The 21,784-nt window shown below is 41.0% G+C and overlaps 1 protein-coding gene across 6 annotated transcripts in view; it reads left to right on the top strand.

The window, feature by feature from the left end:
• Positions 1-21,784, top strand: part of HAPLN1 (hyaluronan and proteoglycan link protein 1) — a 92,899-nt gene that overhangs the window by 37,424 nt on the left and 33,691 nt on the right. For 5 of the 6 annotated variants that reach the window (XM_054033166.1, XM_054033165.1, XM_054033167.1 and 2 more), the window contains one exon: positions 5,273-5,396. In XM_054033166.1, the coding sequence (XP_053889141.1) occupies positions 5,300-5,396 (97 nt within the window). In that variant the 5' untranslated portion in view covers positions 5,273-5,299. Of the gene's footprint in view, positions 1-3,726; positions 3,807-5,272; positions 5,397-21,784 lie in introns of those variants that run through there. The other variant, XM_054033168.1, reaches the window with a different exon arrangement.

The raw sequence follows: 21,784 nt of genomic DNA on the forward strand, positions 1-21,784 counted from the left end.
TCGATTTTGCAGTCTAATACAGGCAGAGTGGTAGTGCAGACACAGAATCATTGGTGTGATCATGAGAGATGGAGACAGAGAACTGCCTTGTAAAATGATTGTGTGCCAGGCTTCCTGCAATAACATGATAACTTTCTTCACTCACTAAGGAAAAAATAATTTGGAATAGCACATCATAATCTCTTCAGAAAAAAATTAAACCTATGAAAATAACTAGTTAACATTGCATTTTATACATTACAATGTTTGAATACATCTTCAAAACAATATTTCTTACATAAATGGTGGAATTGCTGAATCAAGATATGTTACTGATTTTTAGACTATGCTACCAAAAATATAATTAATAATGCTTTTTAGCATTCTACACTTGCTAGTAGTAATCTAGATTAGTAATGGCCACTTAAATATAACAAAATGTAATCTAGTTGATGAGTATCATGATTTCCTACTGCACCAAGGGGGGAGCAAAGTGAGAGAATTTATAAACTGAATGCAAAGCAAGCCCTAAAAATTAATTTGTTGTCTAGTTCTTGACCATTACACTAAGGTCTGAGAGCCTCTAAAAATAATTTTTAAAAGTAAATGCTCAGCTTCTTTGCATCCCTATCTCGTAAAATAGTAGATTATGTAAACTACAACAATCTAAACCAGTGCAAACTTCTTGAGCCCAGAAAACCATTATCATTTCCCCCCAACATTCACTGACTGCCAATACTTGTATTCATTTTAATATCAAAATATTCACACCCATCATCTCACCCCTGGAGTCTTCCTGCACTGCTGCAGAAGCAGAAACTCAGATGGGTTATTTTTTTTGAGGCTAGCATGGAAGATGCAAATTGCTTTGGCTAATAGCTCCTAGAAAACCTACAAAATACTGAGTGTCAAATCACTGGCCCTGATAAGTCTGTTTTGCAATTCTACAGCTCTGTGTCCCCTCCAAAATCACAGCTCCAGACATAGGGGATGTGCCAGGAGAAGGAAGGGGCGAGGTCAGAATGCATCTTGATTCAGAAATTCTTAATATCCACAACAGCACCTTGAAGGCTATTGTAGGTGGTGATAAACTAGAGAAGTCTTGAGGCAGCTCTAATTTATGCTGAAGGTCGAACAGTCGCCCGACAGCCCTAAGGATATAGCCACTTTTGTCCTGCTGCAACTTAGTCCTGAATTGATCACAGCTCAGCCAGACCCGAGGTTAAGATGCGGGGTAATTTTTTTCAGGAGAGAAGTATGAATCTTTAGAGAAGACACCTTGATATATTCTCCCCCAGGACCTATCTTAAAGTCCCCCTACTAGGGTGTCCGGCTTCAGGACGCCCTATGTCCTCTTTTTCCCGGACATGTCCGGCTTTTCGGCAGTGAAACCCCCGTCTGGGAGGAATTGCCCAAAAGCCGAACATGTCCGGGAAAATGGCGGCTCTGCTCCTCCCCGACTCTTCGGCTCTGTTTAAGAGCCGGGCTGCCTGAGCGCTACCGGCTTCGGGCAGCCCCCGTGCCTCCAGACCCTGCGCCCCCCGCCGGGCACTTCCCCTCCCGGGCTCCGGCGGCGTAGGGTCCGGAGACATGAGGGCTGCCTGAAGCCGGTAGCGCTCGGGCAGCCTGGCTCTTAAACAGAGCCGAAGAGTCGGGGAGGAGCAGAGCCGCCGTGGCTGGAGGCTCTGCTCCTCTTCAGCTCTGTTTAAGAGCCGGGCTGCCTGAGCGCTACCGGCTTCGGGCAGCCCCCCGGGCCTCCAGACCCAGCGCCGCCGGAGCCCGGGAGGGGAAGTGCCCGGCTGGGGGTGCAGGGTCCGGAGGCATAGGGGCTGCCCAAAGCCGAGCGCTACCAGCTTCACGGTTTGCCGGGCAGCCTCCAGACCCTGAGCCACCGGCTGGGCGCTTCCCCTCCCGGGCTCCAGCTGCGTTAGGGAAGCGCCGGCCGGGGGTGCAGGGTCTGGGGGCTGCCCGGCAAACCCTGAAGCCGGTAGCCCTGGGGCAGCCTTTTCCCCCTGGTTGGGAGTGGGAGGGAGGAGGGGGCAGAGTTAGGGCAGGGAAGGGGCGGAGTTGGGGCGGGGGTAAGGGTGGGGAAATGGGCGGGGCCAGGGCCCGTGGAGGGTCCTCTTTTTTTATTTATTAGATATGGTAACCCTACCCCCTACTATCTGGTGTAATTCTGGTGCATTACAAAGGCAAAGTCAGCCTGGCAGGGATGGTAACCATAACAGGAGATAAACCTGATCAGAGGCAGGGAAAGCCCACACACACACACAGATCCTAACTCTGTGTGTGTGTGTGTGTGTGTGTGTGTGTGTGCATGCGCGAGTGTGTGTGTATGCACGTGCCCAGGCATGTATAGTGACCATTTGTTGGCTAGTCTCTATAAACATAATAATTTGGGAAAACCCTTGTAATGACCCATTGTAAATTATTTCTATTAAGAAAGCTGATGCAGCACTGCTTTCCTCAACATATAAAAAATCAAGGGATTAGTATAAAATACATGAGGGTTTTTGGTTGTGTTTGTTTGTTTTAAATCACATTTTGGGCCTGTTGTGTGACTCCTGCGTTTTGAACTCTTAAATCTAAAGATCTTGACTCCCATTAGTGTGCACATGTTTCAGAGTGCAAATTGAACTGAAATAAACACAACAATGTGGGGGGTGGGGGGAGAATTCCCCAACCATCGTACTTCACTTCCTTGGGTTGTACTGGGATCATCACATTGCCCCTGGTTTTATTGCACAATAATGAAGCTGGAGAAGGATAAGAGCATGCAGCTTCTAGTGGCTAGAAGTAGGGACTGCAGGCAGTTCAGCTTCTAATTCCTGAGTTGCCTCCTCGCCTACAGTTTTTCATGTGGTTATGAGAAAAATTGCAACACCTTCAGTAATCTCATGAGTTTGAAGCTTTGTTGTAGAAGTTAACTATATATTCAGTCAGATTGTGTATCAGAGGGAGAAAGATGCTCCTTACCACTGAGGTATGCAGGCCTAGCCTTGTACTCTGCCACTAGGACTGGTTGTGCAAAGCCTGCCTGACCAAAAAAATTATGGAGAAGAGTCATGGAAAAAATATATGTACGACTGTGGTATGCAACCTGATGGGAGAATAAGAGGGGGAATTTGAGAAGTGATTGATGTTACTGGACATCTAGGCCTGATACTTCTGATTCTTTGCTCCTGCACCAAGCACATCAATGGAAATGGGAGCCATATTTGTGCTCCTGGTAACAGTCTGTTCAGGAGTGTGACTAGTTCTCAGAATACACTAGGTTAGCCTCAGGGTTCCTCTAATTTATGTTCTGGCTGCCACAGCCCCTTATGGGCCATTTCCGAGCTCGGAATAGCTGGCAGCATTATTTTGTGTGGGTGGGGGAAGACTGGCTCTGAAGACATGCATTAAAATACTGGCTTACTCCACAAGCATGCAATTTTGTATGACTGGTACTTTCTGCTTAAGAAAAGCCCATAGTGGGTTAGCTGACATGTCTTGGTAGAGCTATTGTGGTAAACTTGTACAATGTCTGCCGACAGAATGGGCCAGTTTCACCTCAGTACGTATCAGAGGGAATGTTGTCAGTACATTGGGAGTCACCAATTGGCAGGGCAGGTGGCATAACATTGCTGTCTGTGTTTCATATAGGTTTCACTAGAGAAAAACATCTTTAAAAATTCAGCCAGGAAACATAAGAACCACTCCAACAAAGGCTATCCAAGAGATCACTGAACCAATGCATCAAACATTGTTAAAGAAAGCAAAAATCAGACTTTAAGGTCATCACACTCTAGAATCCATGATAACACTAAGATTCATCTTTATCAAAGGTAAGGGTCCATGGACAGTTGGACCCCTGTTTGTTAATATTCTGCCCTTGTTCTTGTCCCCAGCATTCTGCAGCAGTGCTGACATGAAAGTTCTATTATGGGGGGAAAATAGCAGCACAATTGCTCTATTTGTGCTTGTTAGCTTATGACTAGAGAGAGGCTAAAATCACATTTGGATCTGGATTCGAAACATCTTCATGTTCATGAGTAATTTATTTACATTCATGGGCTAGTGTATTATAGGGATAGAGACTGTTTGCAGATTTTGATCTGGGTTCTGACTGTGAGCACCCCCCTAAGTTTGGGGGTGTTTGGATCTGGGGTTTGAGGTCAGACTCATGTCTAGTTCTGATAAAAGAAAACAAGATAATAAAATGTGCTTTCTCTATTAGTAAGCTATATTCAGTAAGAATATACTAAGTATGTCATAAGTAGTTGTGTTTCATAACATTCTCATTATTTGAAGTTTATTAAAAAAAATCCTAGTCTCTTGAAAGGCGAAGTTTGAGAATATGTTCTTCTATTTAGAGAATCCAGTGTTATAACAGTGATTGCTCTGAAGAGTACATCAGCTTAAACCCTCTGCAAAAGACCTCTTGTATTTTATGCGTTGTTATCTATTTCAGGTCTTCATTTGCCTAATTATTACTCTGAGGCTGGCAGAAATTTTCCCTGCAGCGCTCAGCTCTGCTGACTGCAGAGACCCTACCTGGCACACTAAGTTAGTGCGTCAGCATTCTAGGTAGAAATGAATGAAAAATCAATCAGGGCAACTGCAGTGGTAGCCTATAGAACTAACCTACTTTGTGCATGGTTCCCAACATTTCTCTGTATACTTAGGCACCCTTTAAAATGGTAAGTGGATCTGAAATAAAATATACCTTTTGTGATCTGTCTGACAAATATTCTGTCATCTTTTCTGTTTGGATCAAGTAAAGTTAACACACAGTTTGCTAAGATAACTTGCAGCCTGGACTAAAATGCCAAAAGCCATGAAAATACTATTTACTTGCTAAGGATTCATTTTTATTTGTTTGTATTATACAGTATATGGTTATAGTTTAGATCATTGTTACTTGCATTAATAGACCAATATGGAGTAGTTTTGGAAAACCAAAAGTACACTAAAACATTTTTAGAAGCACAGTTATTGCTTACCTTTGGTCTTCCAAGTAGTTTATTTTGTGTATGTTTATGTGTACTTGTATATGTTCATATTTGCACTTCTGCATAGATAGAGTTAAATATTATTTGATTTCTAGTTTCATTTAACGGGATATAGGTAACTCTAATGAGAAAAGCTTCAGTCTTTATGTCTAAAATACTAGCTACTGTAACTTTTTCAGCGGAGAGGGTTAAATATTTTATAGACCCGTTATACCATGATCAGGCTGTAACAAGTTGTGCAGTGCAACACTAAAGACTTCCAAAATTCACAAGCCTTTTTGTATGTGATGCTCTCACAGTGAAGAAGATTCTTTTGGCTATAAAAAATGAAGAGTCTACTTTTTCTGGTGCTGATTTCTATCTGCTGGGCTGAACATACTGGCAACTACACTCTGGAGCATGACAGAATTATTCACATCCAAGGTAAGGAAATACAGATATATGCAACAAAATTACCAATATATTAATAGTCCTCAGAGATATTGTTGTGCTTAATGTTCCTTAATTTTCAGTCCTGCTGCACTGACTGTTTTTTTTTTTTTTTTACACTGTTAATATTGAGCCCTTTTTCTTCTGTTCTATTGCATTATTATACTCTTAAAGAAATTCGGAAAATGAAAGTTGCATTGCTTACTTTTAATAGCAGTTAGTCAATAATTGGAATAATTTGTGAGTAAAAGCCAGAATATTTTTAAAAAAATAGAATGCAGTCTAAAGTAATTAGCAACTGCAGCAGATTTAAATACCTTTACTTTATTATGGCATAAATATGATTTAAGGCTGGCTCATACCGAATCTTCACATCACAGATTATGATAATGGCTGATTATTACTTAGAAAGACAGTGAAATGAAATCAGAATCAGGCAACACAAATATCAGAAAAAGTAGCTTACCCCAAAATAAATATGTCCTTCCACATAGCTCTAATTAATGTGTAGAGTTATGCTGCCCCTCTGCATAATCTTGTTGGGTTCATTCGAATCCTAAAGCTTAGAGCTATATCAGGATTTGAGTCTGCAGCACAATGCAGATGTTTTTTCAGTCCCAGCTTCAGTTGTTGAGGGTCATCCAGTATGAGGAAAGCCAGGACATTTATGCCATAAGGACAGGCAGAGATTTGCCTTCCCTCATTTGTATGTTTACTAGCACTGGCTGAGATAATAGCTCTAACATATAAATTTTGCAGAATTAAGAAATGTGGTGTTTTACTGCTCTGTGTATGTGTGTGTGAGGGAGAGAGAAAAAAAAGTTTGGTGCCTTTTTCTTACTACTCATCAAATTATGTTATTTGAGCTTCCTTATAAAAGTAAAATATCAAGTTAAGGCTTGATACCAAGAGATGCAGAGCACTTGGAACTCCCAATGACTTTCCAGGGATTTGTAAGTGCTCTGCACCTATTAGGACCAGGCCCTTATATCTTCAAGGTCAAATAAGAATCACTGAGAGCTGGTTTCACTGTAAAGAAATTCATGCTATGAAGGTCAAATAAATATGCAAATCAAACTGAAGACATAATGGTACTGTGAGACAGTGAACATTCATTCCCAAAAGTGAATTTTATATTTGACATTGGTGTCTAATTAATGTATGTCTTCCTTTCTCATCATAACACTTCATTGCTTCATAGCACTGGACTTTTTAATATTTTTAGACGATCACCCTTAGTGCTGAAGCAAACATTTAAACAAAACCAAAGGCAGCTGTACCTAAATTTCACCTCTTAAAATTGCTTATTCACCTACTACTTTGAGTTTATTTTTCAAGCTGTACAATTCACTTATTGTCAGTCTCTCTGCATACAATCAACTCAGTCTATGAAAGGATATAGCAGAATAGTTCAAAACTGGCAAAACATCTGCTAAACCTCTTCCCCACCCACAAAAGCTGAGCTCTTCTGCTCTCAACTCACCTCCTCAGAATAAAGCCTGAGTAATTATTATAGTCCAGCTTTATTACGAGCCCTGACGTTCAGCTGATTCATGCTCTCTAAGACCAAGTGGGAGAGTGAATTTCACAGTTGAGGGTCATCCACTGAAAATGCCCTAACCCCACTTGCGGATGTACACAACTTTAGTTAGCTGTTGCATATCATCTGAACTGAATGGTCAGTATAGAGCACAGAGAGGGTGGGTGAGATAATATCATTTATTGGACCAATTTCTGTTGATGAGAGAGACAACTACACTGCAGACCTAGAAACGAGATGTAAGTCAGTTCAGGCTCTGGAGCACATGGGTAAAATGCTACATGCAAAAAGCACCACTAAATAATGGAGGCAGCAGCATTCTTCAGCACAGCTGAAGTCTCTGAGAGGTTTACAAGTACTGTCATCATAGGGAGCAATGCACAGGAGTACTCCACTCTGGAGATTACAAAGTTCTGGATAACTGTAGCAGGGTCCACATTGAAAAGGAAAGGTTGCAACCTTCCAGCTGTCTGTGGATGAAGAAAAGTGCTCTTGGCCACTGCTGCTGTCTGAGAACCAGAAACTGCACAGAATGTTTAACAGGATCCCTCAGCTGTGAACTTTTAGTTTCAAAAGTCAGGCATACCCCTACAATCAAAGGGCGAGAAATAATCTCTGCTATTTCTTCCTGTCGCTTCCCCCAGCCAATCAACATAATGTCTGGGCCAATTCTGCTCTCAGTTATGCTGGTGAAAATCCAGAATAACTCCATTTACTTCAGTGGAGTTACTTTGGATTTACACTGGCGCGTAGCTGAGAGCTGAATCAGTCCTTCTGTCTTTTGTGGGTTCAGCCAGCTAACTCTGATTGAAGTCCCAGTCAGGATGGGGAAATCCAAGCAACTGCATCATATCTAGCCAATCGAGAGCTGCGATACTGATGTTAATAGTTACTGTATCGACTACGTAGCTAGATATCTCAAAAGATAGTGGGCCAGACTCTTCTCTCAATTACAGTGTTTTCAGTGTAACTTGATTGACTTCAGTGGATCTACTCCAGATTTATACTAGTATAATTGAGAGCAGAATTTGGCCCGGTGTTGTAGGAAGCTGCTAATAGAATATACACACTATAGAGATAGCCTTAGAGAGAGCATCTCTTCTCCTGTAGGTCTTTGGTTCAGCTCTGTCCCAGCTCATTAGTGACCAAAAATCACACAATTCAGATAACTGAGCCTGGCCTATTCATTGAGTTATCAGTTTATTTACTAATAGGCAGATGGCCCCATTACAAAAATGCCACCACAATGTCACTAATTAGCCCCATTGTTGATTGCTTCATCTTAGAGGCCTCACATTAAACTGGTAAAAGAGAGAATTTACCTTTTGAGATGATCCTCCATGAAAGGTCTGCGACTCAGAAGCAAGTCAGCGTAGGGAAATATGTTGTACTGCTACCCAGGTACTACCTGCTTCATTGACAGCAGACTCCAGTCTCCAAGGCTGTTGATCTGGCACCTTTCACCACCAGTAACATTACTTCTGAATTCTACAATAAAGAATGAGCAAGTTGAGTTAATATTTCAATTTAAGCAAGGGTTAGCAGAGATTTTGAGGTCAGAAAATAAATGGTATTGAAAATTTTTCAATTTAATTAAAATTCTTAAATGATTTGCTGTCCCAGTATTTTTTCATTAACAGACACAAGGCACAGACAGTGTTTTCTAGGCCTGGTCTGCACACACACAACTTTAGCATGCTTCCAATCCAATCCTGTAAGGTGCCGAGCCCCTTTCATCTCCTACTGAGAGGGGAAGTCACTCAGCATCTTGCAGGATTGGGTTCTTGATTCTGAATTTGAGAAGTTCCTTCAGTTTATAAAGGTTCCAAAGCACAACATCACTCTCCGGGGTTCCCCAAACCAAGGCTCAAAGTATTAAATGTGGTCTGCTCTACGAAAAACTGCAAAAGCCACAGAAGTTCTATGGATTCTGGTTCATGGCAGGCTACCCTGTTCATCAGAAAAGCTGGCCTTGCAAATTTCTTGAGCTAGTTTTGTGAGATCCCTTTGTAACTCTTCACAGTCTGCTTTGGACGTCCTTTCTTTTGTATCATCTACAAATTTTTCCACCTCACTGTTTACCCCTTTTTCCAGATCATGTTGAAAAGCTCTGGTCCCAGTATAGCTCCTGGGTCGACCCTGCTATTTACCTCTCTCCACTGTGAAAACTGACCGTTTATTCCTATGTTTATTCCTACCCTTTGTTTCCTGTCTTTTAACCAGTTACTAATCCATGAGAGGACCTTCCCTCTTCTCCCATGACTGCTTAGTTTGCTTAAGAACGATTAATGAGGGACCTTATCAAAAGTTTTCTGAAAGTCCAAGTATACTAAGTCCACTAGATCATCCTTGTCCACATGTCTGTTGACCCCTCAAAGAATTCTTATAGATTGGTGAGGCATGATTTCCCTTTACAAAAGCTGTGTTGACTCTTCCCCAGTGTATTGTATTCATCTATATGTCCGATAATTCTGTACTTTACTATAGTTTCAACCAATCTGCCTGATACTGAAGTTAGGTTTACTGGCTTATTATTGCCAGGATCACCTCTGGAACCTTTTTTAAAAATTTGTGTCATGTTAGCTATCTGCCAGTCATCTGGTACAGAGGCTGATTTAAGCGATAGGTTACATACCACAGTAGTTCCAAAGAACTCAATATGAAATTGCAGAACTCTTAGGTGAATACCATCTGGCCCTGGTGACTTATTACTGTTTAATTTATCAATTTGTTCCAAAACCACCTCTATTGGCACTTCAGTCTGGGACAGTTCATCAGATTAGTCACCTAAAAAAAAGGCTCAGGTGTGGGAATCTCCCTCAAATTAAATCCTCATGCAAAGAATTCATGTAGCTTCTCCACAATAGCCTTGTCTTCCTTGATCGCCCAGTGGCCACACTGATTGTTTGGCAGGCTTTCTGCTTCTGTTGTACTTAAATATTTTTTTGCTGTTTAGTTCTTGTGTCTTTAGCTAGTTGCTCTTCAAATTATTTTTTGGCCTGCCTAATTATACTTGACTTGCCAGAGTTTACGCTCCTTTCTATTTTCCTCAGTGGGATTTGACTTCCAGTTTTTAAAGGATTTTTTTTTGTCTCAAATGGCCTCTTGTACTCTGTTTTGCCCTGGTGGCATTCTATTGGTCCTCTTACCATTTTTTTATTTGGGGTTTACATATAATTTGAGCCTCTATTATAATAGTTTTTAAAAAGTTTCTATGCTGTTTGCAGGGATTTCATTCTTGTGATTGTTCCTTTTAATTTCAGTTTAACTAGTCTCATTTTTGTGCAGTTCCATTTCTGAAGTTAAGTGCTACTGTAGTGGGTTTCTTTGTATTTCCCTCCTTCAAGGATGTTAAATTTAATTACATTATGGTTGCTGTTACTGAGTGGTACAGCCAAATTCACCTCTTGGATCAGATCCTGTGTGCCATTTAGGACTAAATCAACAATTGCCTCTCCCCAGGGTCAGCTGCTCCGAGAAGCATTAATTAATAGAGTCTAGAAATTTTATCTCTGCATCCTGAGGTGACATGTACCCAGTCAATATGGGGAAAGTTGAAATCCCTCGTTGTTATTGAGGTTTCTGTTTGTGTAGACTCTCTAATCCCCATTTCAGTCACCATCACCATCCTGGTCAGGTGGTCAGTGTATATTCCTACTGCTATACTCTTATTATTCAAGCATGGAATTTCTATCCATAGAGATTCTATTGTGCAGTTTGATTCATTTAAGACTTTCACTATATTTGACTCCATGCTTTCTTTCACATATATACCATTCCCGCACAAGCATGACCTACTCTGTCATTCCTACATATTTTGTACCATGATGTTACTATGTCCCATTGAATTATCATCATTTCACTAAGCTTCTGTGATGCCTGTTATATCAATATAATCACTTAATACCAGGTACTCAAGTTCACCCATTTTAATATTTAGACTTCTTGCATTTTTATATAAGCGCTTATAAAATTTGTCAATATTTAGTTGTCTGTCTTCATGTAATGTAATTGAATGGGACTTTTTTTGTTTGTTTCTCTTTTGTTCCTACCTGTGCTTTATTAATTTATCCTCTTCTCTTTACTAGGATATAGAATATCCCCTTTAATAATTCCTTCTCCAAGGGATGTATCTTTCTGAACCATATGCTACTTGGCACCTGCTGGCTTTTCCCCCAGCCCTTAGTTTAACAACTCCTCTATAACCTATTAAATTTTACATGCCAGCAATCTGGTTCCATTTTGATTTGGTGGAGCCCAGTTCCTAGTAAATCTAAATCTCTAATCCAAACACCATTGTTTCATCCACACATTGAAACCTGGCAGTTCTGCCTGTCTAACTACATGTGGAACTGGTACCATTTCAAAGAATGCACCATGGAGATCCTGGACTGCTCTCTTATCTAAGAGCCTAAATTTGGCCTCCATGACTTCTCTCCTACCTGTCCCTGTATCATTGGTACCTGCATGTACCACAACCTCTGGCTTCTTCCCAGGACTGCACATAATTCTATCTTGAGAGGTCCACAACCTTCGCACCTCATAGGCAATTCACCATGAAGTTCTCCTGGTCATCACAAACCCAACTATCTATATTTCTAATAGTTGAATCCTCCATTACTATTTCCTGTTTCTTCCTAATAACTGGCTATATGTCTATGTGTATTTGTGTGCCTTATACTAGTATAGCTTATTCTACTATGGGTTTGTCTACACCAGGGGTAGGCAATCTATGGCACGCGTGCCAAAGGTGGCACATGAGCTGATTTTCAGTGGCACTCACACTGCCCGGGTCCTGGCCACTGGTTTGGGGGGGGCTCTGCATTTTAATTTAATTTTAAATGAAGCTTCTTAAACATTTTAAAAACCTTATTTACTTTACGTACAACAATAGCTTAGTTATATATTATAGACTTATAGAAAGAGACCTTCTAAAAACGTTAAAATGTATTACTGGCACGCGAAACCTTAAATTAGAGTGAATAAATGAAGACTCGGCACACTACTTCTGAAAGGTTGCTGATCCCTGGTCTACACGCAAAACCGTACTGCTATTAACTATACTGGAATGAAGAATATGGAAATATAGGAGAGTAAGCTAAACTGGCATAGTCACGTTTATACTGGTACACCTGTGTCCACACTAGGGATTATACCAATTGAATGCTCATGGGGGAAAAATCAGATCTGTAACCAACATAGTTAAATTGGTATAAAACTGTGTGTAGACTAGGCCTACATTTACAGAAACAAGCTATAGCAGTATAAGCACACTTATACTGGTGTAACCATCTCCACACTGGGAGGACTGTACAGATTTAACTATACTGGCATAGTTAAAGCAGTATAATTTTTGTACAAAGACAAACCCATAGGGACTCTGAGAAACTGCAAATAAGGAAAACTATGATTTCCCCCAACACTCACTTTTGGGTATCTTTTGAACCCATTCAAAGTGCCACTTGCTGTGTAATAATTCAAAGACCCAGGATATCTTTTAGAGAGAAGAAATACTCCTCCTGTAAGTTGCAACTCTGCAATAAACAAAGTTGACTCAGCTAATGCACTAACTGCCAACTTAATTCCTTAAGGGTGATGGGAAGCTTTAACATATGCATCCAATTTGTGCAAGATTTAAAAAACAAACAAGAAAGCCCCGGGGAGAGAATACATGGGACTTGTTTGGCTAGGCCCATGCTGTAGCTTTTTCCTGAACAGTTGTGATTTAAAGTTAATGTTAAGCATAATTTCTCTACTCTTTATATAAAGAGTACACCCTCTACATGTACAGTAGCAAGTTTTCTGTTGTGTACACCACAATGTAAGCAGCAAACTTGCAAATTTGATGTATTTTGAAAAAGAAAGATATATTAATCAACCAAGAATAGGCAAAATTTCTATGTATGGAGAGGTCCTCTGCACCCAGAGCTCCCCCTTCCTCACAATAAGGCGCTCAGCTAGTGAGGGGCTGTCGGCAGCCAGAGCCACAATACAAGGTATCTGATACTGACAACTTTCAGAATTACCATACTATAGGGTTACCATACGTCTGGATTTTCCCGGACATGTCCGGCTTTTTGGGCTCCAAATCCCCGTCCGGGGGGAAATCCCAAAAAATCCTCCTCCTCCCCCCACACCCACCCTTACCTGCTTCAGGCTTCCCGCGACTCAAATGTTCGCGGGAAGCAGGGGACGGGGCGGAGACTTTGGGGAGGGGGCGGAGTTGGGGCGGGGCTGGGGGCGGGGCACTAAATATGGTAACCCTACCATACTGACCTGGAGCGCTTTGCTCTTTTGTTTGGGAGGAAGGGGGTGGGGAGAAGAACCCTGATTCTGTAGTGGTCTCTATGGCCCCAATGTAGGCTCTCTGCAGCAAATCTCTCAGGCCTAGCTCTGCTCTCCCATGGCCAACTGTTTCCCAGCAGTCCTTATTAAGACAAGAAAATCTCAACACAGATCAATAGCAAGAAGAATATCTCTATTAATCCTTCATGCTCCTACCTCATTTTTCTTGCGTTTGCTGCATTTAATTGAACTGAATACTTATCTGATTTCTTTTCATAATATTACCAAAAAAGTTTAAAATAATCTAAATTATGGGCAATCTGATGCAAACTAATAGTTCACTATATAATACGTGAATACAAGTCATCACTAAAGGGCCATCTGATCTTAAACCCCTAGTGCATATTTATCCAGATAACAGATCCATCACCTAATTTGGCCAAGTTGTCAGTCTATGCTCAAGGGCAGCCCAAGATAGCGGATTCTGTCCTTGAGGGGCATTGATGAGCCATTAACCGCTGTCTGGCTACTCCATTGTTGTACCTGAAAGGTGGGTTGTGTGTGTTCCCAACCTCACAACGTATTTCAGTAACACACACATAAGCAAAACTTCATAACTTCACATACAATGATAGCATATACAATTCAATAGGTTTCAGAGTAGCAGCCGTGTTAGTCTGCATCCGCAAAAAGAACAGGAGTACTTGTGGCACCTTAGAGACTAACAACTTTATTTGAGCGTAAGCTTTCGTGGGCTACATCCCACTTCTTCGGATGCATAGAATGGAACATATATTGAGGAGAGATATATACACACACATACAGAGAGCATGAGCATGAGTGTATATATCTCTCCTCAATATATGTTCCATTCTATGTATCGAAGAAGTGGGATGTAGCCCACGAAAGCTTATGCTCAAATAAATTTGTTAGTCTCTAAGGTGCCACAAGTACTCCTGTTCTTTTTACAATTCAATAGGATATTAATGTTCACCAGATCAAGACTTTTAAAATGATACCTTACAAGGCAAACTTTGTACAAAACATATCCTAATTATATGACAGTGGTGAATATGGGTGTTCCCGGGTGCTACTCTGAGGTACAGAGTGCCATAGCATTGTTGATTGGAATAGTTTTATGTGAACTTTCAGCCCAGATTTATCTGGCATCTCTATGACTAGATGATGAGATACTGTGCGTCAGAGGCTCATATCTGGCATTAATACTTACAAAAATAATGTGTGGGAAATAATTTTCCTGACAAATTTCGAGCTGGAAGAATACAACTTTGACACTTATGCATTTTGCTCTCTCTTGATACAAATGAAGTGTAGTTGGTGTTTCAGCCAAATAAGTACAAAAAAGCTTGTGTTGGCCGGACAACAAATTTAGAGAGGTGTTTCGCCAAAAAACAAAACAAAAACACAGGAGAAAAAAAGTTTCCATGCATAATTCTTCATGTTTTGTGTTAAAAATTTGTCACTACCACAGATTCTTCACTTCAGATACTCTCATGTAGTCTTATTAGTACCAATATTCCCTAGATATAATGGCTGATTAGTGTTACCTTTGTAATGACTACTGAATCCTTGAATAAATGCAATATGGCCCACTTTGTTGCCCTATCTGAGGAGCAAGTGATAATATTTTAAGACTAAGGTTATGCTCAAATCGTATAACAGAATAGCAAAGCTGTTGAAAGCAGGAATCAAATCAAGCTAATAACTCCATGGATATTCTACCATTGGAAGCAAAATAGTACCCGGAAGCTGAAACTATAGATCATGTAGGCAGTAAAAATAATCTACCTGACAAAACACACTCAGTATAGCTGAAGGAAAAATTCTTAAAATTGTGGTTTTCTTCCACTATTCACATATTTTGTGGTTGGACTGTAAGTTCTTCCCTTCAACTCTGGCCTATGCTTACTTATCATGGTGAGTGGCATTGCAACCATTAGTTTCTGAATAATTTTTGATGGATAAAATCTGACAAAGACCATTTGACAAGGGCCACAGCTAGCAGCATGAATGGTGTCTACATACTGTCCAGACTCTTGCCTTCTGGTCTGCAATATTCTCATAATTTCCCAAAGCTGATATGCCATTAGTCATAATGGGCTAAATTCTGTTCTCATGTGTAGAAGCCAGTAAGAACCACTGAAAGCTATTAATGTGCATTGAGGGCAGAATTTGAGCTAATATAGTCAATAAACCAGCAGGTGCAACTAAACTGAGAGGTCAAGCAGTGTGTTAATAAATCAGTCTGCTAGTAATCCACCTGGGAATCCTATTGAAGTCAAGGGGGGAGGTGTATGCATAGTGATAGCAATGATGGGAACAAGAGTGCTACTTGTATGGCAGAGACAAGGTGGGTGAGGTAATAAATTTTATCAGTTGCTGAAAGAGGCACCTTTGGAGCTACACAGAGCTATTCAGGTCAGACAAGGGAGACAGTGAGGCAATTTGCATGCTAGAGCAGGAGATGTAATTTCTTACCTAGGGTTGCAGATGGGATCATAGGAGGGGCAACTAGCCCATCCTGCTGCTAGCACCGCCGCTGCTGCAGTTCTATTTTTAACCTGCTAGCTCAATCCGAGCTACCACTTGTAAGTCTATCCAAGCTGGAAATTACACCTCCAGCTCTGTGTAGAGGTATCCTAAGAGTCATGTTTCCTCCGATGCCCCTTCCTGTGCACTTGTCAATAGCCCCTTTGCTCGACCAATATACATTTTGAAATACAGTTAATTTGGGGTGGGCATGGGTGGGCAGAATTTGGGTGCTGCTGCTCTACATAGTTCCAACAGGCAATGTTCAACTGAGCAGATCAACCTTCACAACAGCTCTGACCGCTTGGTTCCGAGATGGAACAGCAAGAGGCCAGCCAACATGAGCTTGAGGATAGGTGCAGCAGCAACTCCTTTCCCTCTGGCAGCCAGTACCTGGATATACCAGGTTCTTTGCAAGCTGTTTCTACTTTGTCCCTTTTCTCATGAGCTTTTGTGGCCAGAACTCCTTCAAAGCAGGATTCACACTCATTAGAGGGAACGATATCAGTGCGTATTCCTCAAGCCCATGTGACATCCACTATTGCATTTGCTGGCCCCTTCCTCGTTTATTTGTTATAAGAAAGAGTATGACTCAGCTAAAAAAAAGGGCAGTTCCCTACTCTAGGAGAGAGCACAGAGGCAGAAGGAAAATCTAAAGGAGGAGGCGAAAACAGAACTATTACCGATTGTTCAGTGTAGTCCAACTGATAGAAAAACAGATGTCTGACAAAGCAAGCGATAGCTCACAATCCAAAGTACTGTTAAATGTTTTGTTTTTCTCTTAAGAAACTTGAAAACCATAATCCAATTGAACAAATTAATTTCTTTAACACATTGAGATATTGCAACCTACTCTTTTGATAGAAAGGAATTTCTTCTTTTAAATATTCCTCTTACAGGAACTGATTTGAGACGGCTCCAGTAAGTTGTTCTGCAGATTTTAGGAATTTTAGAGCTGTGAGACTCTCTTTCTGGGTCATTCTAAAATGAAGGAAATGCTGATTTATTCCTATTCCTATTTCTGTTATCTAATGTATTGAACTTCTAGAATAAACTGCTGCTTACCTTATGAGGCAAAATGTTTTATCCCTTTGGCATGGCCAGTGCCTAAATTACTCCATTGGAAAATCTGCCCAGCAAATTTCTTTCAACCTAGTTTTGATCATATAGCAGACTATAAGAGTAGCTGCCAGGATATTAACTTTATCTTATCTCTCTGCAAGTCACAAGGAGTGTCTAGAGGTTATCCAGCCCCTTCATCACCGTTACCCCTTTGTAGAGGGCTCTCATGTGTCCATGTGTATTGCTTATTTTATCTCAAAAGGAGATAAATAGTCCCAGCTCAACAACCATTTAGCTATATATCTTTTAAAGCAGCATGAATTTGAGTTTACAGTTAATCACACGTGCAGTAGGACATGTGATATAGCAGTTATAAAGTCTTTAATGGATGTTTCTGCTGCCACACAGCTTTTCCCTTTTTTTAGTTTAATTGTTTAGTCTTGAGAAAAGAAGACTGAAGGGAGACCTGAGAACAGTCTTCAGATATGTTAAAGGCTGTCATAAAGAGGGTGGTGATCAATTGTTCTTTATGTCCACTGATGGTAGGAGAAGAAGAATAGGCTTAATCTGCATCAAGGGATATTTAGGTTAGATATTAGGAAAAACATTCTAACTATAAGGATACTTAAGATTTTAAGAACAGTTAGACAAACACCTCTTAGGGCTCATCTAGGTAAACTTGATCTTGCCTCAGCATGCAGGGCTGAACTAGGTGAACTCTCAAGGACACATCCAGCCCTATATGTCTATTGTTTTCCCTAATGTGCTGGTCAGCCTGAATACACTCAATTCATACACTCTCTGTCTCTTTCCTACTCTGCACACCACCTGGAACTTTTTTGTGGCTCTCCTCTGAACTCTTTGCAGTTTTTCCACATCCTTCTTGAAGTGTGGACTAGAGCTGGGTGAATAACTGATCTTTCAGTTTGCTGGCTGTTCTGAAATATTGGGGGGAAATTGTTTTGGGTTGGCCCAAAACAGAATATTTTCAATTTTTCAGTGAACCAAAACTGTTTCATTGTTGCAGCTATTTACCCTTTAAAAAAAAAATTTAGTCTATGTGTAAACAAAAAGTCACTTTGAACGGAATAATCAAAACATTTCATTCTGAACTTTTTTTTATTTGTTTTCAATTTTTTTTTGTAGCGTATGTTTTTGACTGAAACAATTCAGTAAATTTGACATAAGTTTGCAAAACATCCGATTTTTTTTATGGCAAAAAATAGTTTCAGCAAAAAAAAATTCATCCAGCTCAAATGCAGACACCAGGACTGGACACACTATTCTAGTGAGACAAGGTGGGTGAGGTAATATGCTGAAGAAGAGTTCTGTGGCTCTTGAAAGCTTGTCTCTTTCATCAGCAGAAGTTGGTCCAATAAAAGATATTACCTCACCCACTGTGTCTGTCTCATATTCTGGGATTACAACAATATCGCAAATAATAACCAAGTAGCTATTTTAACAATGCTGTGTACAGGGACAAGTGTAGGAGCTGGATTTTATAATGTACTATGAGAATTAATGTATGATTTGATTTCATCCTGTCAGACATCCCTTTTGAATAGCAGAAAGGAATGACAGACCAGAACAATCCTTATGAGTGATTATGGTCACCCTTTTGTTTTACAATAAGTTAAAAAACTACAATGGTTTCCTATATGTATTACTTCCTAATTTGTAAGAGACAGGATTCTCTATTGTATCTATGTTAAGAAGATTAGAGGAATGTTGAGGGCCTGAAACCCCAATGTGAATTGGTTTAGTTATAAGATTTAGCAAGGCTTGATTTACAATGTATTCTGCTGAATATACAATACTGCTGTCTGTATACCTTTGAAGGTTTCTGTAAGAGATTGTTTGTGTGAATGAGGAATGCATACATCAGGAAAAGATAAGGTGTGAAAGCCATCACAAATGTCCAGATGGTCAAGAAGAAGTGAGAGACTTGGAAAAACCAGGAGACAATCAGAAAACATCCATTGTATCCGATGTTAAACATGTTAGCAGCATTGACGACCTCGGAGGTGAGGCAGGCACCCCCGAAGGCAAGACAACAAATAGAAGATAACGATGGGAAGCCGGACAATAACCATCAAATGATAACACCACTTAAGGACTAATGATTACAGGATGACATTGCAAAATGCATGGACTCAAATGGAAATTTACAACTATAAAGCTGGGGTGTTTTGCCATGGAACTCTGGGTTCAGTCCTGCAAAGCCTCGGAGCATCGGATCGCGATCGACAGAACCCAGCTCCACACTTGTGCTCAATTTAACTGGACATTAGATTGACTCGAGCTACAACAGACTGGTAACTATGAACATCACTGGCAGGACTGTGTGTGTGTGTGTGTGTGTGTGTGTGTGTGTGTGTATATGTGTGTGTGTGTGTCTAAAAAGCGTATGCTAACTGTGGTATTCTCAATAAATGCTCAATATTTATTCCACTCTATATGCATCCGAAGAAGTGGGCTGTAGTCCACGAAAGCTTATGCTCTAATAAATTTGTTAGTCTCTAAGGTGCCACAAGTACTCCTGTTCTTTTTGCGGATACAGACTAACACGGCTGCTACTCTGAAACCTGTCAATAAATGCTGTATATTTACCTTCCTCTATAAAGATCTCGTGTGCTTTGTATGAGCATAACGCAAGATCACTTCTGTAAGGTGGAAAATTAAGATAACTTTTATTTTTCTTATTTGGATAGGAAAGTTATGAAGAACAACGTACTCCAATGTCTCCAGTGTCATATTCTTATCTTTTCCAAACATGGGGCTTCAGGGGACTTTCCTTGCTCAAAGTTTAGCAAACTTTATGAGCACTTTCACTTGTTGCGTTTTGAGGGATAATTTTTCAGTTCAGACCTAGGGCTTAGCTGTTCTCCAACACTTCCCTACTTCTACTTGATATTCCTTTTTTTATACGGCCAACGATCTCATTAGCCCTTGTAGCCACAGCGTTTTATTGAGAGGTCATGCTGAGGTGGTTATCTCTGATGATTCTGTCCTTTTCTGTTTTCTAAGACCGAGTCTTCCATCCTATAGATAAAACCTGCATTCTTTGTTCCTAGATGTATTACCTTCCATAACTTCCACTGCCAGGGCTCCAGACTGAAGCTGCCTACCCACTGTGTAAGAGAGCCTGGTGCTGGAAAGATTGCCTGCCTTCCTCCAGAGCTGGATTCTCTAGTGCAACAGGCTTTGGTGGCACAGGAAGTGGTGATTTCTGATTCTCTGCGCTGAATCTAACCCAGAACATTAATTGTGCAATAAAAGCTCTGCAACTAGACAAAGGAAAATAAACATAACAACATACGAATGTGACGACCACCATCTTGGCTGACACAGTGGGGACCTCCAGAGTTAAAAGCCTGAGCTGCTACACCTTGAGCTAAAGCTGGGCTTTAATAGTCAGGTGGGGGCGGGGAATGGCCGCAACATACACTCACCAGAAGGTTACACAATATTGCCAGCTCCAAAAGTTCAAAAATCATGAGTCAGACTCCAAAAAATCATGAGCATTTTGTTTGTTTTTTAAAAAAGATCATCTCGTGTTTTTGGTTTCTCTTTTGATTTGTGAACTCCCTCCTGCCCAATCTCTGTGTGTCTTCGAGAGAGACAATTAGTGTTGCTAATTCCCTCCGATTTACTGAGTAAGGTGATTTTGGCCCCTGCCACAGGAGCTCTCACTGGCTGCCTGATGGTATGGAGCTTCTGGCTTCTCCTCAAAATTCAACACTTTAATTCATTTAACCTGTGCCCTTCCTAGCCACACATCTGCCTGTCCCTGAGCCCCACAATTCATTATGCACCCCCTGCAGACTGCACAGCCATTCCTCCCCCACAATCCCCATATCTGTCTTTTCCACATCCCAACTCTCCTCCTCCAGCAGTTATTGGGGTTTGTCACCCTCCTCTCCCAGGCCTGCACACAGGGAGCTACTGTGGGGTTCAGTTCTCTCCTTTCCCAGGCCTAAGGGGGAGGCAGAGTAGCTCCCGGGATTCTCCACTGGCCTGATGCTTTTTCTCTTGCCAGGACTGGTGTTGCCAAGATGGACACAGGAGCGGAGGAAAGAGCAGCCCATAAACATTTTTCACAGGAGAGTAGGGGGAGGAGTTAGCAGAACCACCTGAGCTGATGGACTTTTTCTGCTCCTTCCTCACCTCCTGTGAGAATGGTATCATCTGCTCTCTCTCCCCATCCTTTATCCAAAAACTTCTCTATCCTGAGAGGAGGTGCCTCCTGCAGCAGCCCTGATTGGTGGCTCTTCCTCAGGAGCTGGGGGAGTGGGGAAGACCAGCCAATCAGAAGGGGGGTTCCCCCAGGTAGAATAAGAGGAATGGAACATCTCTCATTATAATGAGACTGGTTACAACTCAGCCAAACTCATGTTAGTCAGGAGGAAATTGAAATAGCTGCCAACACTGGTTACATAGGCATTCTGCACATATAATAGTATTTTGGTGGGGGGGGGAGGGGGGACACATTCCCTTCTGACTAAAAACTAAAGTATTTAGGATGGCATATATCTTACTCTTAAATCGTCTCTAGTAAGTTGCTGTATGAGTTTGTCTCTGTGATTATACCTTCTGAATGTGAATAGATATGCAAATGATGTTACAATAAAAGGCAGCATTTCCTGATGTGTTTAAATGTCTTTTGCTAAGTTTCATGTACCCAACATGCAGTACATATGGGAGTCAAATGTATGCTGCCCATTATTGGGGAATGAATGTATCATTTACCCAACAGATTTTTTTTCAAACAATCAAAAGCCTAGAGATGCGTCCAAAAATATTGACATTATTGTGTGGCTCCTGCAGTCACTGCAATGGCAGGCACAAATTGAGTGCTTGCACTGCACAATTTGACAACTGGATGGGTGAGGTGTGGACCACAGTATGTTTGTCATTCAGAACTTATCTCTTCTGATCCATTTTT

Source organism: Malaclemys terrapin, chromosome 6, assembly GCF_027887155.1.
Source record: "Malaclemys terrapin pileata isolate rMalTer1 chromosome 6, rMalTer1.hap1, whole genome shotgun sequence".
NCBI lineage: Eukaryota > Metazoa > Chordata > Testudines > Emydidae > Malaclemys > Malaclemys terrapin.